This window comes from Abrus precatorius, unplaced genomic scaffold, assembly GCF_003935025.1.
Source record: "Abrus precatorius isolate BTA unplaced genomic scaffold, Abrus_2018 Scaffold9, whole genome shotgun sequence".
NCBI classification, from domain to species: domain Eukaryota; kingdom Viridiplantae; phylum Streptophyta; class Magnoliopsida; order Fabales; family Fabaceae; genus Abrus; species Abrus precatorius.
Window position 1 is genome coordinate 3,824,489 of NW_020874439.1, and position 26,902 is coordinate 3,851,390.

The window sequence follows — 26,902 nt, forward strand, 5'->3', positions numbered from 1 at the left end:
TGATCTTGGTAAATTGCATTATTTTCTTGGCTTATAAATAGTACAATCAGATAATGAAATTTTTGTTTTACAAAAGAAGTATGTGCAAGAAATTCTTGACAGGTTTACTTGAAAAAAAGGAACAGAATATTATGTGAATAATATTAAAATTTCTTGATTAATTGAGAGCCTGTAGAAAATACATTTATATAGACTACTAGTCTCCTAATTAATGAAATAAGAACTGTATAAATCAAAAGCCAAATCTATCCTTAATTATAGAACAAATCTCTTAATTATAATAAATCTTCTAATTATATTTTACAACACTCCCCTTCAAGCTGGTGAATGTATATCTGTCATTCTCAGCTTGCACGTAAGATCTTTAAACTGTTCAGTGGGAAGTCCCTTCGTGAACATGTCCGCCAACTGCAGTCTTGAAGGAATGTACTCGGTGGCTACAAGACCGCTATCCAATTTTTCCTTAATAAAATGTCGATCTATCTCTATGTGCTTTGTTCAATCATGTTGAACTGGATTGTGCGCAATGTTGATGGCTAATTTATTATCACAAACCAGTCTCATGAGAGCTTCATACTTTATTTTGAGGTCAGCAAGTATTATCTTCATCCATAACAGTTCACAGACCCCTTGTGCTATAGCTCTAAATTCTGCCTTTACACTTGATCTTGCAACCACATTTTGCTTCTTACTTCTCCATGTCACCAAATTTCCACCCAAGAACATGCAATATCCTGTAATGGACCTCCTATCAACAACTCATCCTGCATAGTCAGCATCGGTATACACTTCTATGGATAGGTTCCCTCCTTTTTAAATAGCAATCCTTTCCTTAGAGAGACTTTCAAGTACTGAATAATTTTATTACTGCCTGTAAGTGTCTTTCTCTTAGATCATGCATGAACTGACTAACTACACTAACTGCATAGGCTATGTCTGGCCTGGTGTGGGATAGATAGATGAGCTTTCCCACAAGTCTTTGGTACTGTGTCTTATCCACCTTTAGGCTTCCATAATCATTTCCAATTATATGGTTTTGTTCTATGGGTGTTCCAGTGGTCTTACAACCCAAGTTACCAGTCTCTTTAAGAAGATCAAAAATGTATTTCCTTTGGGAAATAAAAATACTCTGTCTGGAGTATGCAACTTCTATCCCAAGGAAGTACTTTAACTTATTGAGATCCTTCATCTCAAATTGAGCAGCCAACTTCTTCCTCAAATTCTGTTTTTCCATCTCATCGTCTCCTGCAATAATCATATCATCCACATAGACTAAAAACAGAGTGAGTTTGCCGTCTTGTGAGTGTTTTATGAAGAGAGTATGATCACCTTGGCTTTGTTTATACCTTAGAGATTCCATGGCCTGAGTGAACCTCCCAAACCAGGCCCGAGGTGACTGTTTGAGGCCATACAAGGCTTTCTTTAATTTGCAAACCTTACTTTCTTCACTAGAAACACCATATCCAGGTGGAATTTCCATGTATACTTCTTCATCTAATCTTCCATGTAGGAAGGCAATTTTAACATCGAACTGATGCATCTCCCAACCAAAGTGTGCTACCAAAGAGAGGATAATTCTGACTGTGTTCATTTTTGCCACCGGAGCAAAAGTCTCGTCATAATCAATCCCACAGGTTTAGGTGTATCCTTTTGGAACCAACCTCGCTTTATACCTGTCCAGTGTGCCATCCGAGTGATACTTAATAGTATATATCCACCGACAACCCACTGCTTTCTTATCCTTTGGTCTCTCTACAATCTCGTAAGTCTCATTCCTTTCCAATGCACCCATTTCATCATTCATGGCTTGAACCCAATTCTTATCCTTTAAAGCTTCTTGTATTGATGTAGGGATTATAATAGAATCAATAGCTGAAATAAAACTTCGGTGCTACATAGAAAGATTTTTAGTAGACACAAATTGGGATATAGGATATTTGGCACAAGATCTTTTTCCTTTTCTTAAGGCAATTGGTAAATTATCTGGGTTAAGATCACAAGAGATATTTAAGGTGTCCTCAAGATTATGAGTTCTTACCTCCAGTTCAAACAATTGAAGTTGTTGTTCGACTAGGTCAAGTTTTTCTCTTCGCTGATATTGAATCCCAAAACGTCTAACTTCATTATTTTGCATTGGTCCAGGATCTTTGTCATCCTCCAGAAGAGTGGAATTTTGCAACAAAGGAATAGATGGCAACTCAAGGAACTCAGCTTCTTCTAGGTTACTCTCCCCCTGATGCTGAGTACTAGTGAAGAAAGGTTCTGTTTCATGAAATGTGACATCCTTGGAGGCATAGACACGACGACTTTGGGGTTGATAACATTTGTATCCCTTTTTATTTGAGGCATAACCTATGAAGACACATTTGATAGCCTGAGGATCTAACTTTCCCCGATGAGTGCTATGAACATGGACAAAAACTAAACAACTAAAGACACGATTTTGGAGGCTGGTCATAAAAGGGTTAGAAGGATAGAATGAGGTCATGACTTGAACAGGGCTAACACCATCAAGAACATGAAAGGGCAATCTATTGATTAAATATGTGGCAGTGAGAATAGCTTCCTCCCAGTAAGACTTAGGGACAGACATTTGGAAGAGTAATGCTCTAGTAACCTCAAGGAAATGACGATTTTTTCTTTCTGCAACCCTATTTTATTGGCGGGTGTCCACACAAGTTAACTCATGAATAACTCCTTTTTCTTTAAGGAAATTAGAGAGATTTTGATTTACATATTCTCTCCTATTGTCAGAACGCAATCTCTTAATAGAACTCCCAAACTGTGTTTGAACCATTTGGTAAAAATTAACAAACAGCTGAAAAACTTCAGACTTATCTTTCATGAGGAAAATCCAGGTAACCCTGTACAGTCATCAATAAAAGAAACAAACTACTTGGCACCAGAAATATTAGGAGTAGATGTAGGCCCCCACATATCCGAATGAACAAGATCAAAAGGTTTTGAACTTTTATTATCACTGGGAAGAAAAATTGTTCGGTGATGTTTAGCAAATTGACAGACATCACAATGAAAGGACTCAACTGACACTTTTGTAAACAAAAAAGGAAAAAATGACTTAAGAACACTAAAAGGAGGATGCACAAGACGCCTGCGCTGAAGCCATATCTGGGAGGAAGACCAAGATTCTGAACTCATTTGATTGTTGGATGTGAGTGCCTGTTGTTTGGTGCACTCTTTACTGTCTTCATGCTGCAGGTAATATAATCCGCTCTGTTCTTTAGCAATTCCAATCATCCTCCTCGTGGCAAGATTCTGAAAAACACAATGGGAGTGGAAAAAAGTGACTGCATAGTTTAAGTCTTGGGTGATCTTATGAATAGACAAGAGGTTATTAGATAGTTGTGGAACATGAAGCACATTTTTTAAAAAAAGGGAAGATTGAAGTTGAATGTTGCCACAACTAGTAACAGGGGTATGAGAACCATTAGCAATAGTGATATGTTGGTTACTAGATGAAATGGAATAGGATGAAAAATAAGGAGAATGAGGTGTCATATGATCAGTAGCACCAAAGTCTATAATCTAGATATTCTCAATATCAGAACCCTTAAAGGATAAGAAGTTAGAACTCTTACCAGTCATGGTTAAGGAACAAGAACTAGATGTCTTACTAAGAGAGTCCATAAGAGCCCTTAGGTGTTCCAACTCTGCTTTGCTGAGAGCTAGTTTCTCATTTTCTGCTGTTTGGGCAGATGGGGCAGTTTCATAGTCAGATGTCACCTGATTAACACGTTGTTGTGTAAGCCCTTTGAACCCTCTAGTTCGCTCAAGAACCTTCTCCTTGCCATGGAGCCTAAAACATGTCTCCTTAGTATGGCCCATCTTCCTGCAATAAGTACACCACCTATCTTCACGACTAGCTTTTATTGGTGGCCTTCCAAATGAAGAGCCTTTTATAGGACCCTTGCCACTAGCTAAGGCTAAACCATCCATAGAACTCTTGCTCGTAGCCAAGGCTGAACCATCAATAGAACTGCCACTTTCTACTATGACTGACCTCTGAGTTTCTTCACCTCGTACAATGTGAAACACCTCTGAGAGAGAAGGAAGTTCATTCCTACCCAAAATCTGAACCCGAATTGGATCAAATACTGAGTTTAGTCCATGTAGGAACTTAAAGATTCACACCTTTTCTAGGAATGTTGTCAGTGTGTTTGAATCAGCTGTACACTCCATTTTTAAATTCTGATACTGGTCCAACTCAATCCACAAACCATTCAATGTTCCGTAGTAATATGTTACTGAAAGACTCCCTTGTTTGGTATTAAAGATCTTGCTCTCTATTTCATAACATGCTGCAGTATCCTTCTTCATAGAATACGTCTTTCTAAGGTTCTCCCAAATTTCCTTTGCATTGGAGAAAAACATGCAATTTCAACTGATCTCTGGTGTCATAGAATGCCACAGCCAGGTCATGATCAGAGAGTTTTCATCATCCCAAGCTTCATATTTTCAGTCCGTTTTGGCTGGAGGGTCTCCTTCAATGTGACTTAACTTCTTCCGTCCCTTGAGGGTTGTACGAACCAACTGAGCCCACTATAAATAGTTTCACCCATCAAGGCGATAAGAGCCTTGCAAAACCTGTAGATCGTTGGTACTCAAAACAGGGGCTATCTTGTCTTCAGACATATTGGGAGAATGAAAAAATGCAGAAACAAAAATTTGATGAATAGTATCGCATTTGAATAGTAACCCGTTTGAACAGTAACCGCTTAACGTAGAATCTTCTAACAGTACTTAAAAGAGGCTGTATTAAGATGAAATGACCCCTGGAATAGAATCAGGGATGGTCTGCGACCAAGTCTGTGGTGGTTCGGTAAAAAACGGCAGCTAGGAAGGCGGCGCGTGACGTACATGTGCCAGAGACAGAACTAGCGATTGACGGAGAGATTTTAGGGATAGGTCGACCTTGAAGAGGCGCTCCTCTTGGTGTGTTTTTTTGGTTGGGTCCACAGTGGTCGGTAGCGGACTACGATGAACAGTGCTAACGTGCGCAGATTCGCAGCAATGAAGGCTGCCTAGAAGATGCGGAAGCAGAGCTCCCTGGATCAGGAGCTCTGATACCAACTTGAAAAAAGGGAACAAAATATTATGTGAATAATATTAGAATTTCTTGATTAATTGGGAGTCTGTACAAAATACATTTATATAGACTACTAGTCTCCTAATTAAGGAAATAAGAACTGTACAAATCAAATCAGCCAAATCTATCTTTAATTACAGAACAAATCTCCTAATTATATTTTACAACATGTTTCATATGAAGAATTGAAATACTGTTAGTACTCCAATTGAGATTGGCATGAAACTCAATAAAAACCATGAAGGAAAGCAAGTGGATAGCACATTCTTCAAGCAAATTGTGGGCAGTTTGATGTATTTAACTGCTACAAGACCAGACATAATGTATTATGTGAGTCTCATTAACAGATACATGGAAAAGCCAAAAGAGATGCACTTGTTAGCTGCTAAGAGAATCCTTCGTTACCTGCAAGGAACGAAAGATTTTGGATTGTTTTATAAGAATGGGAAAAAGATGAACTTATTGGGATTCAGTGATAACGACTATGCAGGGGATCTAGATGACAAAAAAAGCACATTTGGTTATGTTTTTATGATGGGGTCAGCTGCTATCTCATAGTCATCACGAAAGCAGCCCATCGTTACTTTGTCCACAACAGAAGCAAAGTTTGTAGCAGCAACAACATGCGCTTGCCAAGCAATTTGGCTAAGGAATATTCTTGAAGAAGTTCATTTCAAGCAACAAGATCCAACTCTCATCTATTATGATAATAGCTCAACTATAAAGTTGTTTGAGAATCTTGTCATGCATGGAAGAAGCAAGCACATAGATGTGAGATTTTATTTTATTTTATGCATTTTATTTCTGTTTTAGTCTGCAATATACACAATTCTAAAACAAAAACACAATACAACAACCACACATGCAACAATACAACCTTTTTCTCCTAGAACTTCTTCTTTGAACACCCAAAACCATAATATAACAACGTAATATCCCTAAAATTAACAACAAACACAAAATAACTCAATAATTTTGTATACCTTTAACACCACCAAGATTCTTAGATGAATATCCTTCAAGATTTCCTTTACAATTTTATCAACATATGATGATGAACTTTACAATTTTTCTTCCTTTAAGTCTTTTGTGTGGAATAGAAAATATCATTTGAAAAAAAAACCACATAATATTATCTTAGTTCACATTTAACTTCACATCATTATATTACTCCACGTCTAAAAATATGTGAAAAAAACTAATAACACAATTAGCAAAATAAGTAACATTGTTAGTTAACTTTCAGAGAAAAAACTAACTTGAAATATAGAAGACTAATATGAAAAAAAAAAAAGCTAAACAAACAAAAAAGTTAAGAGAATAATCTACTAATTTAGTCTACTAAATATATAAATTTAACATTTTGAACTTAAAAAAAATATTCTTACAATACCTCTTTAAAATAATTACATATAATTTTGAGTAAAGTCCCAAATTATTCTCTCATATAATATCAATTATACATATTTAGGGATGACAATGGGTAGGGTATGGGTAGGGTACTACAGTACCCATCCCCATACCCGCGTTTTAAAAAAATACCCGTACCCGGACCCATACCCGCGTGGGTATGAACATTAATCCCCGTACCCGTACCCTCTGGGTACCCGCATACCCGTCTTGTACCCATTACCCGCGCTTGTTTGAGAAAAAAATGTTTATAAAGAAAAATATGTTTATATAATTTCACATAAGTAGCATAATAATACAAAAATTCAATATGTAGTTGTCGAACAAGGTACAAATATAGATAAAAAACAAATATTCAAAGATCATAAATGTTAAATGTATCTTAATATAATAATTTTCTAGACTAAAATTCTTAGAAACAATAAGCAAAACTAAACACACAAGTTATTTGTCAGTGATAATCCTATCTTGTGTGAGATTTGATTGATTGGTAATGTCAGAACGACAACGAAATAGATCTGTACAATGGTTGTCTCTTCGTGTGGGATCACTTAGTAACCTCTTGTGACGGCATTAAAAACTAACTCTAATGAATAACATTTTATAGTTATTAAGTTTTAGTGAGACAGATATTGAGAATGTGAATAGAGTTAGAGTAGAAAAGTTCAATACTAACAATAGAAAGTTGATACATAAAATATTTTTTTTAACTTTTGAATTTGAAAGTGTAAGAAAAATAAAAGATTTAATTAAAATAATAAATATATTATATATATATATATATATATATATATATATATTAATACTAATATTTTTTAACTCATATACTATACGAAAGTATTTTATCAAAAATATAAATTTTTAAAAAATTATTTTAGTGAATTAAATATTTATAATATATATAAATTTTAAAAAAATTTGAATAAAAGATAAATAGTTACAATAAAATTTTATAATAAAGAAATATACGTGTATATTAAAAAAAATTATACTTTTTTATCTTAAAAAAATTAACAAATAAAAATTAACAATAATTTTTTTATATTTATATCTTTTCAAAAACTTCTTTGAATGTGAATAAATAGTAAGAATAATATTATTTAGATTCAATAGATTATAGTTGTGCTTGTAATACATATGTTGCATAAAAAAATATTATTTTAAATTAAAATATAAAAATAAAATTTAAATATTATTAATAAATAATAAGTTTACGGTAATAGTAGGTTATTGTAAAATTTATAATATATTTATTATTTATCATTCACTTTATGATTTAATCATCAAAATGATTTTATTAATAAAAATATTTGTGTAAAAAATATTTTATGTGTGTCATATATAAATAATATTTTAAAAAAAGTCAATCTCATATTAACTATGTAATAATTAAATTGTGTTAGCCTAATTAAATGATATAAAATAGTAAATAAATTTTTTTATTAAAAATATAAACCAAAATAAATTTTTTGGTTTACTTTATTATTAAATATATTTTTATATTAATCTTATATAACTTCACATAAGTAATATAATAATACAAAAATTCAATTCATAATTATAGAATAAAGTTTAAGCATATATATATATGCGGGTATGGGGCGGGGTGGGTACTTAGATACCCATACCCGCACCCATCCCCATTAAAATTTGCGGGTTTTACCCACACCCATACCCGTACCCGTATAGCGGGTAAATACCCTACCCATTGTGGGTAAATTTTGCGGATGCCCATCGGGTACTTTACCCATTGCCATCCCTATACATATTAGTTTCTTACTTGTTTAAATTGTTTTGTTCCTTACGTAGTTTGTCATGCAGTTGAGTTCATATTAATAATAGACACTTGAAAAATGTTAATTTTTGTCAAATGCTAAAACGATGTCATTTCATACCTCCTCCACTCTCTTTTTCCTTCTCTTTAGAGTCATGCTTTTCGCGTTGGTTTGCACCTCAAAGTCATTATAGCTACTCTTTCTCATTTTCCCTCTCCTCAAAGTTACACCATTAATGGTGGTTCACGTTACCAAAACTCCTATCACCTTTCTCCTTCATTTTCCTCATAGTTACTTTTTTTCTTTCTTTTTCTAGATTTATACATTGTTTGATTTCAACTAGTCTTGTTTTAGATTTTTGACTTTATTTTATTTTGAATACAATATTGTTAACTTATTTTATCGATGACTCGATTAAAATTGTAATATAAAGAATCTATTATTACATTAATAGATCTAGAAATAGTTATCTCACCTTAAAAGAGCTAAAATGTGGAAACATAATTAATGTAATGCATCCTCCACTATAAAAGAAGGTTTTGTTAGATATACTATTTATTAATGGTAAGGAGAGGGTCATAATCATGTTGTGGGGAGGGAGGGAAATGTTTAGTCGGAGAGATAGATATATTATTCATCAAATGGTATGAAAAGAGTCATAAACATGTTACGACATGTGATTGGGGAAGGGGAGGGGGAATGTATGGTGGGAGACAGTCATAGTTAGGAAGGAAAGAACATTTAAAATGGAACAATGACATAAAATTGGTTAGATTAATACATTATGTCATATAAAATGATATTATTTTAACACATACATATCACTTAACGATATTTTTTTCTTAATATTTTTTTAACATATATTTAATGATGCACGTTAAAATGTTAAAAAAGTTGTATTAAAAATAAAAATATTTATTATCTTAAAAATATTAAAAAAAATTCATAAGTATTCTTATAATAATTAAAAATTTTAATAAAATATATTTAAAATTTTGAATGTATACTTTTAACATGATTTTTTATTTTTTTAATATTTTTAAAATAATTTTTGTAATTGGACTCTTTTTCATGTAAGAAACGACCTTATTTTTATAATTAAGTTTCATGTTAAAAAAATAAATTTTTTTAATTTTTTAATTAAGTTTCATCTACAACAAAACTAAAATATTAAAACATATGTTAAAATCTCATTAAATTTTGTTTGTAGTAACAAAACTTTTTTTTTTTCCAAAGAAGTTTCATCAACTTACAAAACTAGTTTTGAAAAAATCATGAAAGAAAAAAAGGTGAAGAGGTTCTCGGTTGTCACATTCAATGGATCCTAGAAAAGCATTGCATATGGCATCCCTCTTGATCAAGTTGAGTTTGGTTTCCATGAGAACTCTGGGTTCTGCATTCACCTCAACCAACCATTTCCATAGCAACCTTTTGCTGTGAGCAATACCACAAAGGAGGAATATCCAAATCTATGTTACAAGAAGCTCACCTTCCCACAAATAATGCCGTTCTTCCAATCCCCAACGTAATAGTAGAATTTCCCGTTCACGTAATGCTTCTGTAACCATGTCTCTTAGAAGACACTTTTATTAAAAAAATTTATTTTTGTAAGTTGAGTGGACAAAATATTTTAAATAATTTTTTTTATCTCTAATACAAACAAAATTTAACATATATTTAAATATCTTAGTTTCATCTATTTTGCATATAAAACTTAATTGGAATTTTTTTAAAAAATTAAATTTCATTTCTTATGTTAGTGAAACTTATTTAAAATAAATAAATTTCTTCTTTTGCGTGACACAACTTGCCATAACATAACAAAAAGACTTCAAACATATCAATTATTTTAAAAAATATTATTTTAATTGTTTATTTTGTAAAATATTAAAAAAATAAAAAACCTTTTTACCACACATTGAAAAAATTTGATATACATGACGTAAAAGATATTATTAAATTTGGAAAGACGTTGACAAAGCGATGCATTCGTGATTCTAGAAACAATATCTAGGAAGTATATTATGGGTTCTCATAATTTCTACATCGTATCTAATTATTCTCGTAATTTTCACAATAAAGATAAAAATTATATTTTTAAATAAAGAATAAGATGATTTAGAATTTTATATTATTAATATAAAAATTACTATCATGCGTATTATGAAATAATTAATAATAAGTTTTATTACATTTTCTTACTTATCTTTTTAATAATTTTAAAATTATTTTATAAAGTAAAAATTAAATAAAATACACTTGTTTATTCTTTTAAAAATGAAAATTTTATTTTTTAATTAAGAAGATTTATAAAAGTAAAGAATAAGATGATTTAAAATTATTCATCAAAAATAAATCTAAACATTTATATGTCAAATATTTAATAGCCCTTACGTTACCTGTCATGTTAAAATAAACTTTTTTAAATAATAAAATAGTTTATTTTATGATGTTCTTTTAAGATACTTACTTATAGAAAAGGTAAAATATAAGTGAAGATGGAAATTATTATACAAATATTTTATTTTATGTTTTTATTTTTAATTGTGAAGTTATAAAGAGAAAGCGGTTGAAATTTGGCGCCGCCTGTGTCATGTTCTTTAAACAAATGTGGGGGCCACACACACGCATTAGACAAGAGCAGCCAATCACAGAGCAACACACTAAATTTGAAATTTCAACGTTCAAACAATCGCTGCTAATAAGTAATAAAATTAAGAAGTTTTTGTCAACGTAATTTTTCTACTACAATTCTCAATACATTTTTAACATAATTTTAATAATTTTTCATTTACTAGTTACTTAATCAACGTGTCCAAATTAATAATTGATAATAATTTTTTAATTTATATAAAATTATGCATGATAAAAATTAATAAATTGTTATTAATATTAATATATTAAATCTCTATCTTTCAAAAAATTATTATTATTATTATTATTATTACTACGTGCTAATTAAGACAGAAAATAAAATAAAAGAAAGAGTTAGTTAATAAAATTGAAATAAAAGAGTGTAACACCTTCCGCAGTATTTCGTTGCTCTTCCTTCCTTGCTTCCCTCCCTCGCTCCCTGTTTCCGTGACTTAGTTGTTCAGAAAGTGCAAAATCTCTCTCTCTCTCTCTCTCTCTAGAACTCTCTTCCTTCTCCGTCTCTGCGAAAATCTAGGGTTTCTGAGTCCTCAGTGGTAGCTGAACACCGTCATAATCATCGTCTTTGAGATGACGAGCATGGAGAGCTTGATCGGGTTGGTGAACCGAATCCAGCAAGCTTGCACCGTTCTCGGAGACTATGGCGGCGCCGACAACGATACCTTCTCTTCTCTTTGGGAAGCTCTTCCTTCCGTCGCCGTCGTCGGTGGCCAGGTCATCATCATCAACATCCATTTCCATTCTCTGAAGCATAAGTCGTAGAAGTATAACCATCCAAAATTGGAATTTCGTTTTCTGAATTTTTTTTATTGTTTATGTTTTTGAAATGAGAACAGAGTTCGGGTAAGTCTTCGGTTTTAGAAAGCATCGTTGGACGTGACTTTCTTCCTAGAGGATCAGGTAAACATTACCTCTTTTTCTTTCTTTCATTTCTTTAATGTTTTTGATTATTTAGTTAATTAATTTTCTTTTTTCTTGCGTTGTGGATGCTGATTTTGAATATGAATATGAATTTGAGTTTGAATTTGAATTACAGGGATTGTGACAAGGCGTCCGCTGGTGTTGCAGCTTCATAAGGTTGAAGGCAAAGCAAAGGAGTATGCTGAGTTTCTTCACATGCCAGGAAGAAAGATAACTGATTATGGTAACGTATATAACGGTTCACGCGTGGATGATTGCTTTTGATAAGTTGAGACTTTGTGTTGTGATGCATATATTTTTCGCTAATTATAGAAATAGAAATATAGGATGATCTTTTTGTTTCCCCTGTTTCTGTGTTGCTCGTAACAATTTTACTTCAATGCTTGTTTCTGAATCTTCTGATTTTGTTGGGTTATCTAGAGGCGTCGGTTATCTGCCGCTGCTATGTTTCAAATTTTCGTTTGTTTTGCGTGCTCGTGTCTCTTAGAGTTTTAGGGGTGAATTTTGTGATTTTATTATTGGAAAATGATACCATCGTTACTTAATTGTAGCATATTCTTTCAAGCGATTTGTTTTGTTGTTATCCTTCAAGTAATAGTTTGCTGGCAATTTATCTAGTCTTCAGTGAGGTGCTGCCTACTTGGCTTATTAGTGCAATTATTTGTGTCCTATATTGCTTTTTGTTTTTTTTTTTAATGCATTTTTTTTCAATAATTTTCATTTTTTTTTTTAATTGAAAGTTTGGTTTTCCTTTTGCAGCCCTAGTGCGCCAGGAGATTCAGGATGAAACTGATAGAGTAACGGGAAGGACAAAACAAATATCTCCTGTTCCAATTCATCTTAGCATTTATTCTCCACATGGTGCGCTTCAATTGTTATTACCCCACTATTGATGTAATTCTAAGTGTTAAGGTCCATAAGATTGTATTATGAACTTGCCCTTCTTCTCTCGTTTTACTTTTGTTCCACCTTTTATTACAAAGCAGAGCAGGATTAGAATCTCCTTTAGTAGAAGTTACACTATTACCTGGTCTTTAGCTAATTGGGGCTACCTCTTTTGTAGATTTGGTGTGTTTCAGGTCTAAACAGTACGTGTCAAAAGTTTTTGAATTGTTTTATTTAATTTATGTTTTTTCCATTTATTAATTATCTAATCTAAATTTATTTACTTTGCTTTATGTATAATTATGTGGCATAAAATGAGACTAATGATTCAATTGTTATTTGTGTTTCCTAATTCAATTTCTGTGTTTATTTGGGCAGTTGTCAACCTAACCTTGATTGATTTACCTGGATTGACTAAGGTTGCTATAGGTATGATTTGCGTTCAATTGCTAATTGTAAATAATTTTATTTTGGATAATATTAGTCGTTTATAGTTTGCAATGCTTAACTGTCATTTTCAGAGGGACAGCCAGAGACTATTGTTCACGACATTGAAAATATGGTTCGATCGTATGTTGAGAAGGTAAGAGTGGTTTTCCGATTATGTCTTAATTTCCCCTCACTCTTTCAATTGAACAATTTGATTGGATAATGCATCGTAATTTCATTTAAAACGCTTTTTACTTTTATATTTATTTCATTGGGATAGTTGTAAGCTGCCTATTTCCAAGCAAAATTCCTTTATCTGTCTCTATTGGTGTTGGGAACCATTTTATTTCCTTGTGTGTTTATTAATAATTAATTAGTCAGCAAGAGATGCTGGCGTCATTAAGATGCATATTTGCTTGAACTAATACTTGATGTTTTTGACAGCCTAATTGTATTATACTGGCAATATCTCCGGCCAACCAAGACATAGCAACTTCTGATGCTATTAAACTTGCAAGGGAGGTGGATCCCTCAGGTATTTAAAATCTATGGAATGATCATTTATAACCTTTGCTCGAGTCATTTTTATCACTGAAATCCTTGTATGTAAACTATCCAGGTGAGAGGACATTTGGGGTGTTGACAAAGCTGGATTTGATGGACAAAGGAACTAATGCCTTGGATGTAATCTCTCTCTCTCTCCCCCCCCCCCCCCCCCCACCCCACACCCACCCTTCTCTCATGTTCCCTGTCATATGTACACCTCTAAAGTTCTTAAAGTTTGAGCAGTGCAGTTTAAGTATATAATCAGTATACCCTCATTCCAATTTTTATTCCCTTAAGGTCCTTGAAGGAAGATCCTATCGTCTGCAACAACCTTGGGTTGGTATAGTAAATCGATCCCAAGCAGATATCAATAAAAATGTTGATATGATATTTGCTAGACGCAAAGAGCATGAATATTTCGCAACCAGTCCTGACTATGGGCACTTAGCCAATAAAATGGGTTCTGAATACCTTGCCAAACTTCTCTCACAGGTTTGTTTTTCCGGAAGTTGTTCTTTTCCATTCTCTTATGAAATAATGTGTTATTTTAATCATGTTAAATTAAACTATTATGTAGCACTTGGAGTCAGTAATTAGGGCACGGATACCTACTATAACATCTTTGATAAACAAAACCATTGAAGAACTTGATTCAGAGATGGATCATATTGGGAGACCAGTTGCTGTTGATGCTGGGGTGAGTGGTTCACATTGATTATATCTTGAAAGAGTAAAGTCTTTCTATAGCAAATTTCAACTATCTTTCTCTTACAGGCTCAACTATACACCATCCTAGAACTTTGCCGTGCATTTGATCGGATATTCAAGGAGCATTTAGACGGAGGGTAAATATATGTTATGATGTTTGACTTTTACTCTATTGAACGTTTTAGGTGGACATCATTTTGTTACTGTAACTTGACTATTTTCAATCCGTCCTTGAGGGATTGTTTGTGCCCGGTTGGGTTAGCTTATTTTGGGATTTTCTTGAGAGAAATAAAAAATTGATTAGTTCCTATAAATTGTTGCTAAACATGCACTCACTTCAAATTAGGTACATGACTTCTTTTTCCAACAATCATCACTCAAGAATTAGATTTGATGTCTCAATAATGCTTTATTTGTTTTGAACTAGCTAAATCCAACTTCAAATTTGGTTTTGTTTTTAGTGCTAGTTCTTTTCTACTAAAAAACTACCGTATACTGCTTTTTGCAAAGGCATGGCAAAGATTTCATGTACCACCTGAATATGGTTAAGAAAATTGGAATGATTTGTTATGAAGTAAGCTTGTTATCTGATGGACAAGTTGACAGTTATCTTAACTTACATAATCACCCTCTTGTTTATTGTCATAGGCGACCAGGAGGAGATAGGATATATAATGTTTTTGACAATCAGCTTCCTGCTGCTTTACGGAAGCTTCCATTTGACCGTCATCTTTCCCTTCAGAATGTAAAGAAAGTAGTGTCGGAAGCAGATGGTTATCAGCCTCACTTAATTGCTCCAGAGCAAGGTTACCGGCGTCTCATTGAGGGGGCTCTCAGTTACTTTAGAGGCCCAGCTGAAGCTTCAGTTGATGCAGTAAGCAGTCCTGGTTGTATTCTCTTTTGTTGCTATTTTAAAGCTAACATTAATAGAAGAATTAAGCTATATTTCTGTGATTTGGATGTAGGTTCACTTTGTCTTAAAAGAGCTTGTGAGGAAATCAATAGCTGAAACACAGGTAAAATTGGGTTCTTATTCTATAGTAATCCTGTGCAAGTTACTAGAACAGTCTATTAAGCTATGAATTTGTGATTGAATAGGAACTGAGACGTTTCCCAACTCTTCAAGCCGAAATAGCTGCTGCTACAAATGAGGCTTTAGAGAGGTTCCGCGAAGAGAGTAAGAAGACAGCTATTCGACTTGTGGATATGGAAGCTTCGTATCTCACTGTGGAGTTCTTTCGGAGACTTCCTCAAGAAGTGGAGAAAGCCGGAAATCCAGCTAAGGCAAATGTAGATAGATATGGAGAAGGACATTATAGGAGGATTGGATCAAATGTGTCATCCTACATAGGTATGGTATCAGACACACTCAGAAACACGATTCCCAAGGCTGTGGTTTATTGTCAGGTCAGAGAAGCAAAACAGTCATTGCTGAACCATTTCTACACACAAATAGGGAAGAAAGAGGTACTCTCTTGCCCTTGCTTTCAATTTGAACGCTTACCTCTTCCCTATCTCTGCAATTACAATTTTGGATTCATCTTTAACTTCCACCTTTTAAAAACATTATACTTCTTTTAGAGCGGTGGAAGCAGTCATGTAAAATACAATCTGTCCTTTTTGTGCATGATACCCGTTTTAGTTGTTTTAAGTATATCCTCCATAAGATTTTATCTTTCATTAATGTTCGTGCAGCCTAAACAGCTATCACAGTTGTTAGATGAAGACCCTGCCTTGATGGAGAGGAGGCAACAATGTGCTAAAAGGCTTGAACTATATAAAGCAGCGAGGGATGAAATTGAATCTGTTTCTTGGACACGATGAGCTTGGTAGCTATTGGACTGTCTTACACGTCTTGTATTATATGTAGCTGTCAGCGATTGATTGTGGGTTGGCTAGACGATATGTGATTTTTATAGTTTCTATTTTTTTATTCTTCAGCCACTTTATATTCATTGACAAAAAAGAAAACCATTTTATATCCCTCTCTTGGTCGCAGGCAAACGATGGAGCTAATTATCATTTTTGTCTGATGAGTTTGTACATCAACACAGACCACAGACTATATTGTTTTATTTAAAATTAAAATTGCAGTTTTTTTTTTTTTGGTAATTTGAATATCTAAGATTATGAATTGCAATTTGATCCAACGAACGCTCATACAGACTCACTTTAGTAGAAGTTTTTGTTTTATTGTTTCTTTTGTTATACAAGGATAGAGTTGTCTTGGTGATTTAGAAGTTAAGGGATAAAATCCTAGAAATAGCTTTTTCTAAATGCGGTGGTAAAGTTGCATGTAGCTATCTTCTTCACACCATACAGGATAAACGTCTTGTGCATCTCTTTAAAGGAAAAAAATTAAATGTAATTTAGGTTTAAAATTATTTTTTGTTTTAATCTTTATATTTTTTTAAAATTATTAATTTTAATTTTTATTGATGTGACTTTATAAAAAAGTCACAAGTGATACAAAAGTGATGTGCAATAATATTTGAAATAATTATGTAATCATATAATAATAATTAAAAAGTAAAACTAATATTTTTTAGAATATAGAAACTAAAACAATAAATAAATAAATTTATATGAATAAAAATTGAAATTTAATATATTTTGATCGACGAAAACATATTTTCTCTTACATTTATTATGAATTGTTTTCCAAAGTTTAACTTCTTTTGTGGTCAAAATCATGACGCATTTTTTAAAGTTTGATTACTTTATTTGGTTTTAAGAGTAAGAAGGTTATGTAATACTTTCACAAGAGCTATTTTTTTTTAATAAATTATATTCCTTACCGTCTCAATCCATTTATTATCAGTTTAATTTAAAAAGTTTATTACAATATCTACCATTAATTTTACTAGTTAAATGTATATTACTTTTCTCTTTCACCACAAAAATACAGTTGTAACGAGTTCTAGATGTTTTTTTATACTCAATTGGAAGTAATTTTATTTGAGTCAGAAAAAAATTATACAAATGAAAAAAATTCTCCCCCCAAATACTTATCATAACGGCATTAATTGAAAAGACCACATATTTAAGCAGGAAAAATCTAAATAATAAAAATAAGAGTGTTCTTAAAATTAATTTTTAAGTTTGAATTTAAATATCTAACCATAATAAATTTTTATTAAAAGAAACATTTATTATATTAAAGTTATAAATAAAAATAATTCTTTTTCTAATAAAAACTTGGTTATTTTTAAGTTTTTAAGTAACTTTGAATATATCAAAAATGAAAAATCCAACTTTAAAAACTGAAGATAATATTTTTTTAAAAAATAAAAATCCTTTAAAACTTTGAACAACTCATCATTTGAAGACTCTTTTCGACGACTTCTGTTTGAAAGACTAACCAATGATTTATTTGAAGAGACTCAGTCTTTTGACTGCTACGATTTGAAGACTTTGAAAATTTGAAAGTCTTCTCCAAACTCGAAAAGTGCATGGTAACGACTTCAGTTTTTAAATCAATGAATATTTTAAGGTGCCCACATCTTTATGCTTTGAAAATTTATGAAAAAGTTCACTAACAGTGTCATTCTTATAATTTTTTTATAGATCAGATAATTTAGAACTGCTTTGATTTTTTTGTCACATGTTTTAGCAAAATTATTCAATTCAATTCCGTTGAAGTTTCAAACAACGTCCTATCTAGAAATAGTTTAAAATTTACTAATCTCATAAAATTAAAAATATTCATGTTAGTCAAAACACTAGGAATATAAATTACAACATAATTAGTAGTTAAAAATAATTTAAAATATGTTTAATCAGAAAATAAATATATTACGCAGCTTTTAAATAATTATTTTCTTATAATTCTTCAACCAATGCTTTAAAGCACTCAATTTTAAAAATTAAAAAGTTCATGGTAATGGTTCTAAATTGTTGTAAACTTATCTTGGGTCCACGTAAATAATTAATGAAAGACTATATTACTAGTCTCTGTCTATTGCCCAAGATAGAAATAAATCGTGTCCGAATTGTATTTATTTCCTCTTTTTTATTTTCTATATTATAAATCAGAAATTCTTTTGACTACAGATTTGTTTGCAAGTTCAGATTATTAATATCTTTAATGTCACTCGAAAGCTTAGCTACAAAGCCGGTTAACTATTGCATATCGGAAGACATACCCACACAAAATTCTTTATTACAACCAATGAATAACTCAACAAGGTAGAAAAACATTAGAATACAGAGGTAAAACTTCGTCAATAAGCTACAATTTTCTATATTTTAGTAACAATAAGTGAGAATAGATCAAGCAGCCAATACTAATATGACCTGAAAAACAATAATGGAACAGACAACAAATTAGCATCCGCACATACAACAGTAAGTCTAGCATATTATTAATGAAAAGATTAAGTCTAATTCTGCCGACAACATATTCCTTAAATCTTCGAAGAAAGAATTGAATGCATTTATGTTTTCAGGATATTAAATGTATTCCCTTTTAATTTAATAGGTTAACAAATTTTGTGATAAATTTTTAACCAATTTTTTAAACGGGTACTTAAAACAAAAGTTTATGTTGAAAAATTTAGGTTTCAATATATTTCTAGTCTCTCCATTTCAACATATTTTTAGTTCCTCAAAAAACACCACATTCGATTTTGATCATACAAAATTATTATTTTTTATTTTAGTTCCTACATTTAAAGAAAAATTATTTTGATCTTTAGTTACTATTAAATGATGACATGACTACCAAAGATGCTGCCACACATCAAATTGTGACATATGTCACTTTGTTGTAAAGTCATATCCATAAAAGGGATCAAAATCAATAATTTTAAAATGTAAAGATTAAAATAACATAAAATAAAATAATTGTAAGGACCAAAATCGAAATACACCACCAAAAACATATTTAACCAAAAAATTCGAATTCGATAGCAAAAAGGAAGGATAAATACAAAAAAAAAAAAGACAATAACTTTCAAATAGACAACAAAGCACGGCACGATCATGATCCATCCAATAGCAAAATGGAAAGGTACTTTCAAAAAGAACAACTTTCACATACATCAATGCATTTTTATAGACCTGTAGCTTATAAAACAATACAGAAGTTGCAATTTGGATAATTCAAGACTTGTTATCAATTTTAACAGAATATTCTTTACTTTTCATCACTATAGAATGTCTAAAAGTATTACACAAGATATCTTACTAACCATATGACCTGTAGAATATCTAAAAGTATTACACAAGATATCTTGTCCAGACAGTGTGTCTCCACATAGATCCGAAAGGTATCCACAAAGAATTGATGCCTTACCACTTGGAAGGATATCTAAGCTTAAATAAAATTGTTAAAAACAATTTGGAAAATAAGAGATTCCTATTGCCCCACATCACTACCATGATTTGTCCAGTACACTAAGAACTTCTAATCTTCAGTCGCCCAACTCAGTAAAGTTCATAGGTATTACTTAGAAGCATGATGCAAGGTTTGAACCAAAATACTGTTAAAATGCGTCACATGAAAAAATAAAATATATGGCATCTTTTACCATTCATGATACAACAACTTTTACCTTGAAATTTCCAGCATGGAATCAAGGGTGAACTTCCTTAATCAGCCTGCAAATACCACAGAAGAACATCAATTCCTTGGAAAGTTTGCAGTTTGAATGGCACAATCATGGAATTGATTTTAATAACATCAATCCTTGTAATTTCAAGATGCACCCCCCCTTAATACTTCTCAAGAAGTTCTCATTTGTCTCACAAGTGAAAATGTATACCACTCATAGCTTTGATGCAGATAGTAACGGTAGATCAGAAGGATCCCAGGGAATGTAATTTTTTTATTGGATCTTGTGTCTAACTTGGGAGTAGCAATTTAAGAAAGTTTCAAAAACTGTTTTCATACGTACACTTTCCTTATGAAACCTAGTGCAGCAGCAAGTCAATATCTGAGAGCATCTAAATGCTCCTAAGTTTGAAATCCCATATTAATATACACAACCTAGGCTTCATACAATCGTTGTGACATTTGATACAAGGAAACTAGTTCAATCAGAAAAGTTGATCACTATTGAGGGTTAAGGATTATGGTTTGCCATTCAAGAATATTCCATATAATTCATATTTTTCTTTTGTTTTTTGTCTCAAACATAGACTGCAAAGCCAGTCATTCATTCACTATTTCATTTGGCAGTCAAGATAAGACCATGTTAAATTTTAGTCTTGTCCAATGCTTGATGTGGCATCATATGACACACATTAATGATTGGATATGAACACATATATGTAAATGGAAAAATTGCCCTTTTACTAGAATTACATTTTATTTTCTAAAATAAACTTTTGATATATGTATTATAATTTTGAATATATAATCGATTTTTAAATTATAAAAATTGTTGAGGGTGCCTGATGGCAGTTAAGGATGTTTAGTGGTAGTGGAAGGTGACAAGCAACAATAGTGGGGGCAAAGGGTGTGTGCCAGGTGGCAGAAATGGAAGATGCTAGGTGGCAGTGGCAATGGAGGGTGTTAGATGATTGTGGTAGTGTTAATGATGGAGGGTGTCAAGTGGTGATGGTGGTGGCAGTAATGGCAGCTATCGTGCAGCAGTGGAAGAGGTGAGTGTTATAGGTTATGACAACAACGAAGGTTGCTGAATGGCATCATTGCTAGATGGTAGTGGGCAGCTATGGCAACGGCAGAGTTGTTGGGTGGCAATGGTGCAGGTGGGTATTAGGCAGTAAATGGCATAGGAAGGTGCAAAGTGGAGGGAGCCAAGTGGCAGTGGTGAGGTAGTCATGTTGCAACAGAAATAGAGGTTGTTAGGCAACATTATCAATGAAGGATTTAGGTGGTGGCAACAGGGGAAGGGGTGGGGTGGCGTTGGGTCGGTTGGAAGACAGCCATGGTTTTGTACAATGCCGACAATAGCAATGGCATGTATTGGGTGGCGGGGGCAGTGCCAGTGCCAGTGTTAGTGGCAGAAGCTGCCAAGTAAGGGTGAGAAGGAAAAAAAAAATTACCCTATTTTATTCATTTCTAACCCAACACTCCCTCAAAATAAAATTTACACTAGAATGACACAATAAGATAGCTAACGGGATAAGCTTATTCTATCTTATTAGTTTATCCTAATCGTTGAACTGTAAAGGTTTTTGTGAAGGGCTGTGCGAGAAGGGGGTTACCATATTTTTTTTTATGCTACTATCTTTATTTGAATGGCACACATTTTTTAAAAAATGTTTTCTTCTCTATGAAGTTGTTATCCCTATCTTTCCACATTATTCATATATTCATTAAAAAAATGTGAATCCTTTCATAATGTATTGTAAAAAACAAATAAAATATGATTAAGAAAAATATTTAAAGACTTCATTTTAAATATTTATATATTTACAACATGGGCATACAAGAAAAAATCCATAATGTATATAAAATTAAATTTCTTAAAACACCAACACAAAGCACAAATTAAGCACTAGTTTATTATAGTATACAACACATTGTAGTATCAAGGCAAATACATTATTAGTTAACAACGAAGACATTGATTTCCAAATCTTGTCTTCGATACAAAATGAAACTTGTACATATAAAGTTTGGACATGAAGCGAACATAAGGATTTACCTTCTCATTCTTTGGACCAAAAATTGCTTTGACTGACTCAAATACCTCTTCGATAGGCCTTGCAGCCTCAATCTAAGAAAGAAAAATTTATGCTATGTCCTTAGTACAAGAGGCAACCAAGAAACTTACCAAAAAACATATAGAAGCACAGCTATCAATTACCTTGCAAACCTTTCCTTTTGCATCATAATAATTAATCACGGGGAGACTAGACTCCAAGAAAACCTTAAACCTCTTCCTTATTGTTTCAATATTGTCATCTTCTCTACCCTTTATAATCAGCAAAAACTCTTTTAAGTGTCAGCAAGTGCAAGGACACACAACACTTTCAAAAAACAAATATAAACCTCAACCTGATTCCTACTAAGAAGTCGCTTCTCCATTTCTTCCTCAGGGCAATCAAAAAATAGGACAAATGATGGCTCTATTCCTGTCTGCAAATCCATAATGCATTTTGGAAATCAAAAGCTAGGGCAATTAACAATACTGGAAATAATTAGAAATGAAAAAAGTTATACTCGATCAAAGTAGCATTTACCACTTTCTCAAACGCTGCACGGTTTTCCTCATTGCGAGGAAAACCATCAATAAGAAATTTGTCATTGCCACTTTCCTTCATTGCTCGTTGCAAAAGCTTGATCGTTACCTCAGAGGGAACAATTTTTCCTTCTTTAATCATATTCTGAATCATTGTACTGTCCAACATTAAAAATAAATGTGTAAACGCTTAAAGATATGCACAATTTAAACCCAATACAAGATGATAGACTAACAATAGTGCTGACAGCTCAGCGCAGTATAAGTAGGAATGGAGTACACAATAACTAGTATAAGAAAATATATTGTATTTTTACAGTATAAAAGTGGAATTCAGTGAGCAATATTGGAGAAATACAAGAAATAATTACATATTTTCCAGAACATGAATAAGAGTAGATGATCTAGCATCAATATTATAGGATAATCTGCATCTTAGTTTAGCATGTAAAAGGAACCTCAATGAGAAAATACAAGATATAATCATTGAGCATTTAAAAAACAAAATGGATGTATATTTTTATATTATATATAACTCCTCACACAACACTGGGCAATATGCCCCTGTAATATGATCAAACAAAGTCAAAGCACAATGTGAATTTTATTAAATCCACTTGCTCATCTATAAAATCCAGTAAAAGAAAAGGTTATTATTTTATTATTTCATCCACACACAATTTAAACCCAATACAAGATGATAGACTAACAATAGTGCTGACAGCTCAGCGCAGTATAAGTAGGAATGGAGTACACAATAACTAGTATAAGAAAATATATTGTATTTTTACAGTATAAAAGTGGAATTCAGTGAGCAATATTGGAGAAATACAAGAAATAATTACATATTTTCCAGAACATGAATAAGAGTAGATGATCTAGCATCAATATTATAGGATAATCTGCATCTTAGTTTAGCATGTAAAAGGAACCTCAATGAGAAAATACAAGATATAATCATTGAGCATTTAAAAAACAAAATGGATGTATATTTTTATATTATATATAACTCCTCACACAACACTGGGCAATATGCCCCTGTAATATGATCAAACAAAGTCAAAGCACAATGTGAATTTTATTAAATCCACTTGCTCATCTATAAAATCCAGTAAAAGAAAAGGTTATTATTTTATTATTTCATCCACACCAAGTTGAAATGAAAGAACCAAGTATTTTCCTACTGTTGATTTTCTATTTTCAGATAAAAGGGGGGCTCAAAACTTAAGATGTATTCAAGTTTAATTGACTATAGAAGAGATGAAGTTATCATAAATAAGATAATTGTATAAGGAGGAAAGAAGTCCTACTGAGAACAAAAAATGTAAAAGACATCTAAAGAAAGAAAAGGGAAATAGGGCACTATCAAAGATCACTGTAGGACAAAAAACCTCCTTAAATACAAAAGCTGTAACAGAAAATGAGATTAAGATATCCCAGCTTGCTATAACTATAGCAGTAGTCACTAATCTCAACCAAGATGCATAAAAATTTGGTGCAAAACAAAATTGCAAATTCACCAATCATTCACATAAGGAAAAATCTCCAATGTAATTAAATTTGTGTCTCCAGTAGAAAACATGTTTTTGAATCAATCACTAATATATCAACATGAAGAACATATGTACCCATTTTCAGAACCAGATTTGATTTCTGCTCGCAGAAGATCACCAGCACTTAGGTGAGTATACCCAAAATTTTGGACAATATTTGCACATTGGGTACCCTTTCCACTGCCTGGGCCACCTTTATCATTTTCAAATCAATAATCAATTTAGAAGTCAGAAAGAATCCACCGTAAATTCTGGTAAACACGTTAGATATAAATGGATAAATAAGTTCATTCTTCAATTAAGAAGTATTTCAATGGATTAAAAAAGTTGTTTTGTAGAAATTCACATCAACAGCCCCCCCTCCAAAAATAAAATAAAATAAAAAGGAAACATTCAATCCATGTCCTGGTATCAAATTGCATAAGCAAAAGTCTTAATGACTGTCAGAATGAGAAGGTACGGCTTCTCATTGTTTTAAGCTTTGAAAAGCCAGCAAAAGTAAAGATGAAAAAAAAAAAATTATTCAAAAGACATTGACATTGCCAGTGCGCCATTATATATAGTCAGACAATTATATAATTCTACTAAAGAATAGATATATTCAGTATTCTATTAGCATATTACGTTACGAGTAAACTATAACATGATATTTTCTATAGACCAAACTATTAATAATTAATAATGTATACAACACAAGGAAAATATATAGGGTCATCTTGAACAAATTAAAACAAACTCAAATGCATCAAAATATGATTGGAAGTTCATTTAGCGGGAAGATGATCATGGAGATCCTTGACTTGTGTGTAATCGTTCAGTGCTTACCTAACACAAAAACAACTGTAGGATTTTTCTCCAGGATGCTTCCATTTGCATCCTACAATGAATGATAGAAAAAAATCAGTGGAAATATATACAATATTAAAAATTGCTATGATATCATCAATGCAAAGAAAATGGCTCACAACAAAAGGCTAAACAAAGTTTAAAGCTTGTAACTTCTTTTCGATTTCACAATCAAGTAAAAACATTTTCAAAGTTCAAGGGTAAAAGAATAGTGAAAAATCTTAACTTTAATCAAATTTACAGAAAAACCAATCAAAATGTCAAAATGCTAGAAGTAAATCAATGTGCAAAATAACCATGAATACCTTGTTTGCAGCTTCAACAACAGTTCCCATGAGTAGCAACTAAAATATGTTTATCTGGTAAAAAAAAGAAATCACGAGTAAATACAACCATGAGATGAGGAGAAACCATTTATAGTAAAGAATCAAGTACATATCATATAGGTATATTCTTTCAGTCTCACAACTCATTAAAATATTCCAAAACAAATCATATTAATAGATTAAAGCGTCATATAATTAAAGCAGCCATTTCCCTTGTGCCAAACCACACTCAAGATATAAAACTTTCAAATTTATTAAAAAATCATCCATGATCTACACAATTATGGATATACTTCTCTACCAAAGAAGAAAGGGAGTATTGATTCAATCTTATCATGCATTCTCGTTTAATTTTCTAAATCCTCACTTCCTTACATAGTTGATCTGTTCACCAAAAATTCAGCTGATTCACAAGTGCTATTCACTGTTGAACAGATCAAGACATACTCGTAATATTCATGCAAGGCATTGACGATAATCAAAACTGATATCAAAACTTAGATCTAAAGAAAAGAAGCCAAAAAAATGGCTCCAATACTCACATGCAAAAGAAATTAACTAACAACTAGCAGAGCCATCACATCATTAACCAAAAACATAAATTAATAAATCAAAAGTTAATCACAAAACTGCAAGCAAGATCACGAATCGCCGAATCAACCACAACCGCTACTAAAATTCAGCTAAATCTTCGTGACTCCGACGCGGAATCAACAAATCGCGTGAATTCCCTAACCCAATCGAGCAATGCATGTGGAATCAAGGAACGCGAAAAATTCCAGAAGAGGAAAAAAATACGCACGGATCGGAAATCGGCACGGTCAGATCTCGGCGAAATTGGAAGAGATCGAGAGAAGAAGTGCGAATTGAAGGAGAGAAGAAAATCGAAACGGAAATTCAAAGGAGATTCAGAGTTAGGTGTTACCTTCGGCGAAGGGGAATGAGAGAGTGAGTGGTGAATGTGGAGGGGAATTGTGATGGTTGTTTGATATTTATAGAGTTTGAACGAAGACGGACGAAGGTTTTTTTGTTGTGTTTTATTTTTATTTTTATTATTTGAAATTGAAGCAATAGAGAAATGAAGTTGATGCAAAGGCTGAAGGTCGTTTTTTAGTCGGTAGGGGCAAAATGGGAAAGTTAAGTGGTATTTGCGTGATTGTAACGGCTACAATGCACGCAATTCTCGGCTATGAATGAATGACTTGAGGGCATGATTCTCCTGCAAGGGAGAGAAGCAGGTGGCAAGATTCTTCCCTTAACAACCATGTCTTTTTCTTCTTTTCATTTTTTAAATATTCGAGTTTGTGTATTTCTATTTTTTATTTATTTTTTTAGATTTAGCTTGTAATAATATACGAGAAAAGAGATCAAAGTTTGGGGTGTGGATTTTACTTCCTTCGTTTTCCTAAAATTGACCGAGTCCAAAGTGAAGACGAATTGAATTGATTGTACCTGTATTCGATTTATTAAAATATGGATATTTACACAATATAAATTATTTTAATTTGATTCAGATTTTTTAAAAATAATTTGATTGAGATTTAACAACTAAAATATTTGATGTGACTGATATTTGATCTTAAGATTTGTG

At 32.2% G+C, this 26,902-nt stretch overlaps 2 protein-coding genes across 5 annotated transcripts; one reads left to right on the plus strand and one right to left on the minus strand.

Annotated features, from left to right (window-relative positions):
- The first annotated feature begins 11,295 nt into the window (after nucleotides 1–11,295).
- Nucleotides 11,296–16,612, plus strand: LOC113848949 (dynamin-related protein 1E-like). Of its 3 annotated transcripts, none has more exons than XM_027478397.1 (15): nucleotides 11,296–11,658; nucleotides 11,781–11,844; nucleotides 11,981–12,088; nucleotides 12,625–12,726; nucleotides 13,129–13,179; nucleotides 13,272–13,333; nucleotides 13,624–13,714; nucleotides 13,799–13,863; nucleotides 14,023–14,217; nucleotides 14,303–14,422; nucleotides 14,500–14,570; nucleotides 15,082–15,307; nucleotides 15,399–15,449; nucleotides 15,532–15,900; nucleotides 16,129–16,612. In XM_027478397.1, the coding sequence occupies exons 1-15, from the start codon at nucleotides 11,515–11,517 to the stop codon at nucleotides 16,255–16,257; spliced, it is 1,848 nt and encodes a 615-aa protein (XP_027334198.1). In that variant the 5' UTR covers nucleotides 11,296–11,514; the 3' UTR covers nucleotides 16,258–16,612. The 3 variants fall into 3 exon arrangements, with proteins under 3 accessions (XP_027334198.1, XP_027334199.1, XP_027334200.1); XM_027478398.1 differs by having other exon boundaries at nucleotides 11,319–11,658; nucleotides 15,420–15,449; XM_027478399.1 differs by lacking the exon at nucleotides 13,129–13,179 and having other exon boundaries at nucleotides 11,319–11,658.
- A 1,946-nt stretch (nucleotides 16,613–18,558) lies between these two features.
- Nucleotides 18,559–26,535, minus strand: LOC113849865 (UMP-CMP kinase 3-like). 2 transcript variants are annotated; one of them, XM_027480079.1, is made up of 10 exons: nucleotides 26,237–26,533; nucleotides 25,291–25,344; nucleotides 24,965–25,016; nucleotides 24,215–24,332; nucleotides 22,588–22,744; nucleotides 22,403–22,483; nucleotides 22,212–22,319; nucleotides 22,050–22,121; nucleotides 19,989–20,034; nucleotides 18,559–18,729 (listed from the first exon to the last, which is right to left on the minus strand). In XM_027480079.1, the coding sequence occupies exons 2-9, from the start codon at nucleotides 25,318–25,320 to the stop codon at nucleotides 20,026–20,028; spliced, it is 627 nt and encodes a 208-aa protein (XP_027335880.1). In that variant the 5' UTR covers nucleotides 25,321–25,344; nucleotides 26,237–26,533; the 3' UTR covers nucleotides 18,559–18,729; nucleotides 19,989–20,025. The 2 variants fall into 2 exon arrangements, with proteins under 2 accessions (XP_027335880.1, XP_027335881.1); XM_027480080.1 differs by lacking the exon at nucleotides 18,559–18,729 and having other exon boundaries at nucleotides 19,550–20,034; nucleotides 22,696–22,744; nucleotides 26,237–26,535.
- Nucleotides 26,536–26,902: the final 367 nt, after the last annotated feature.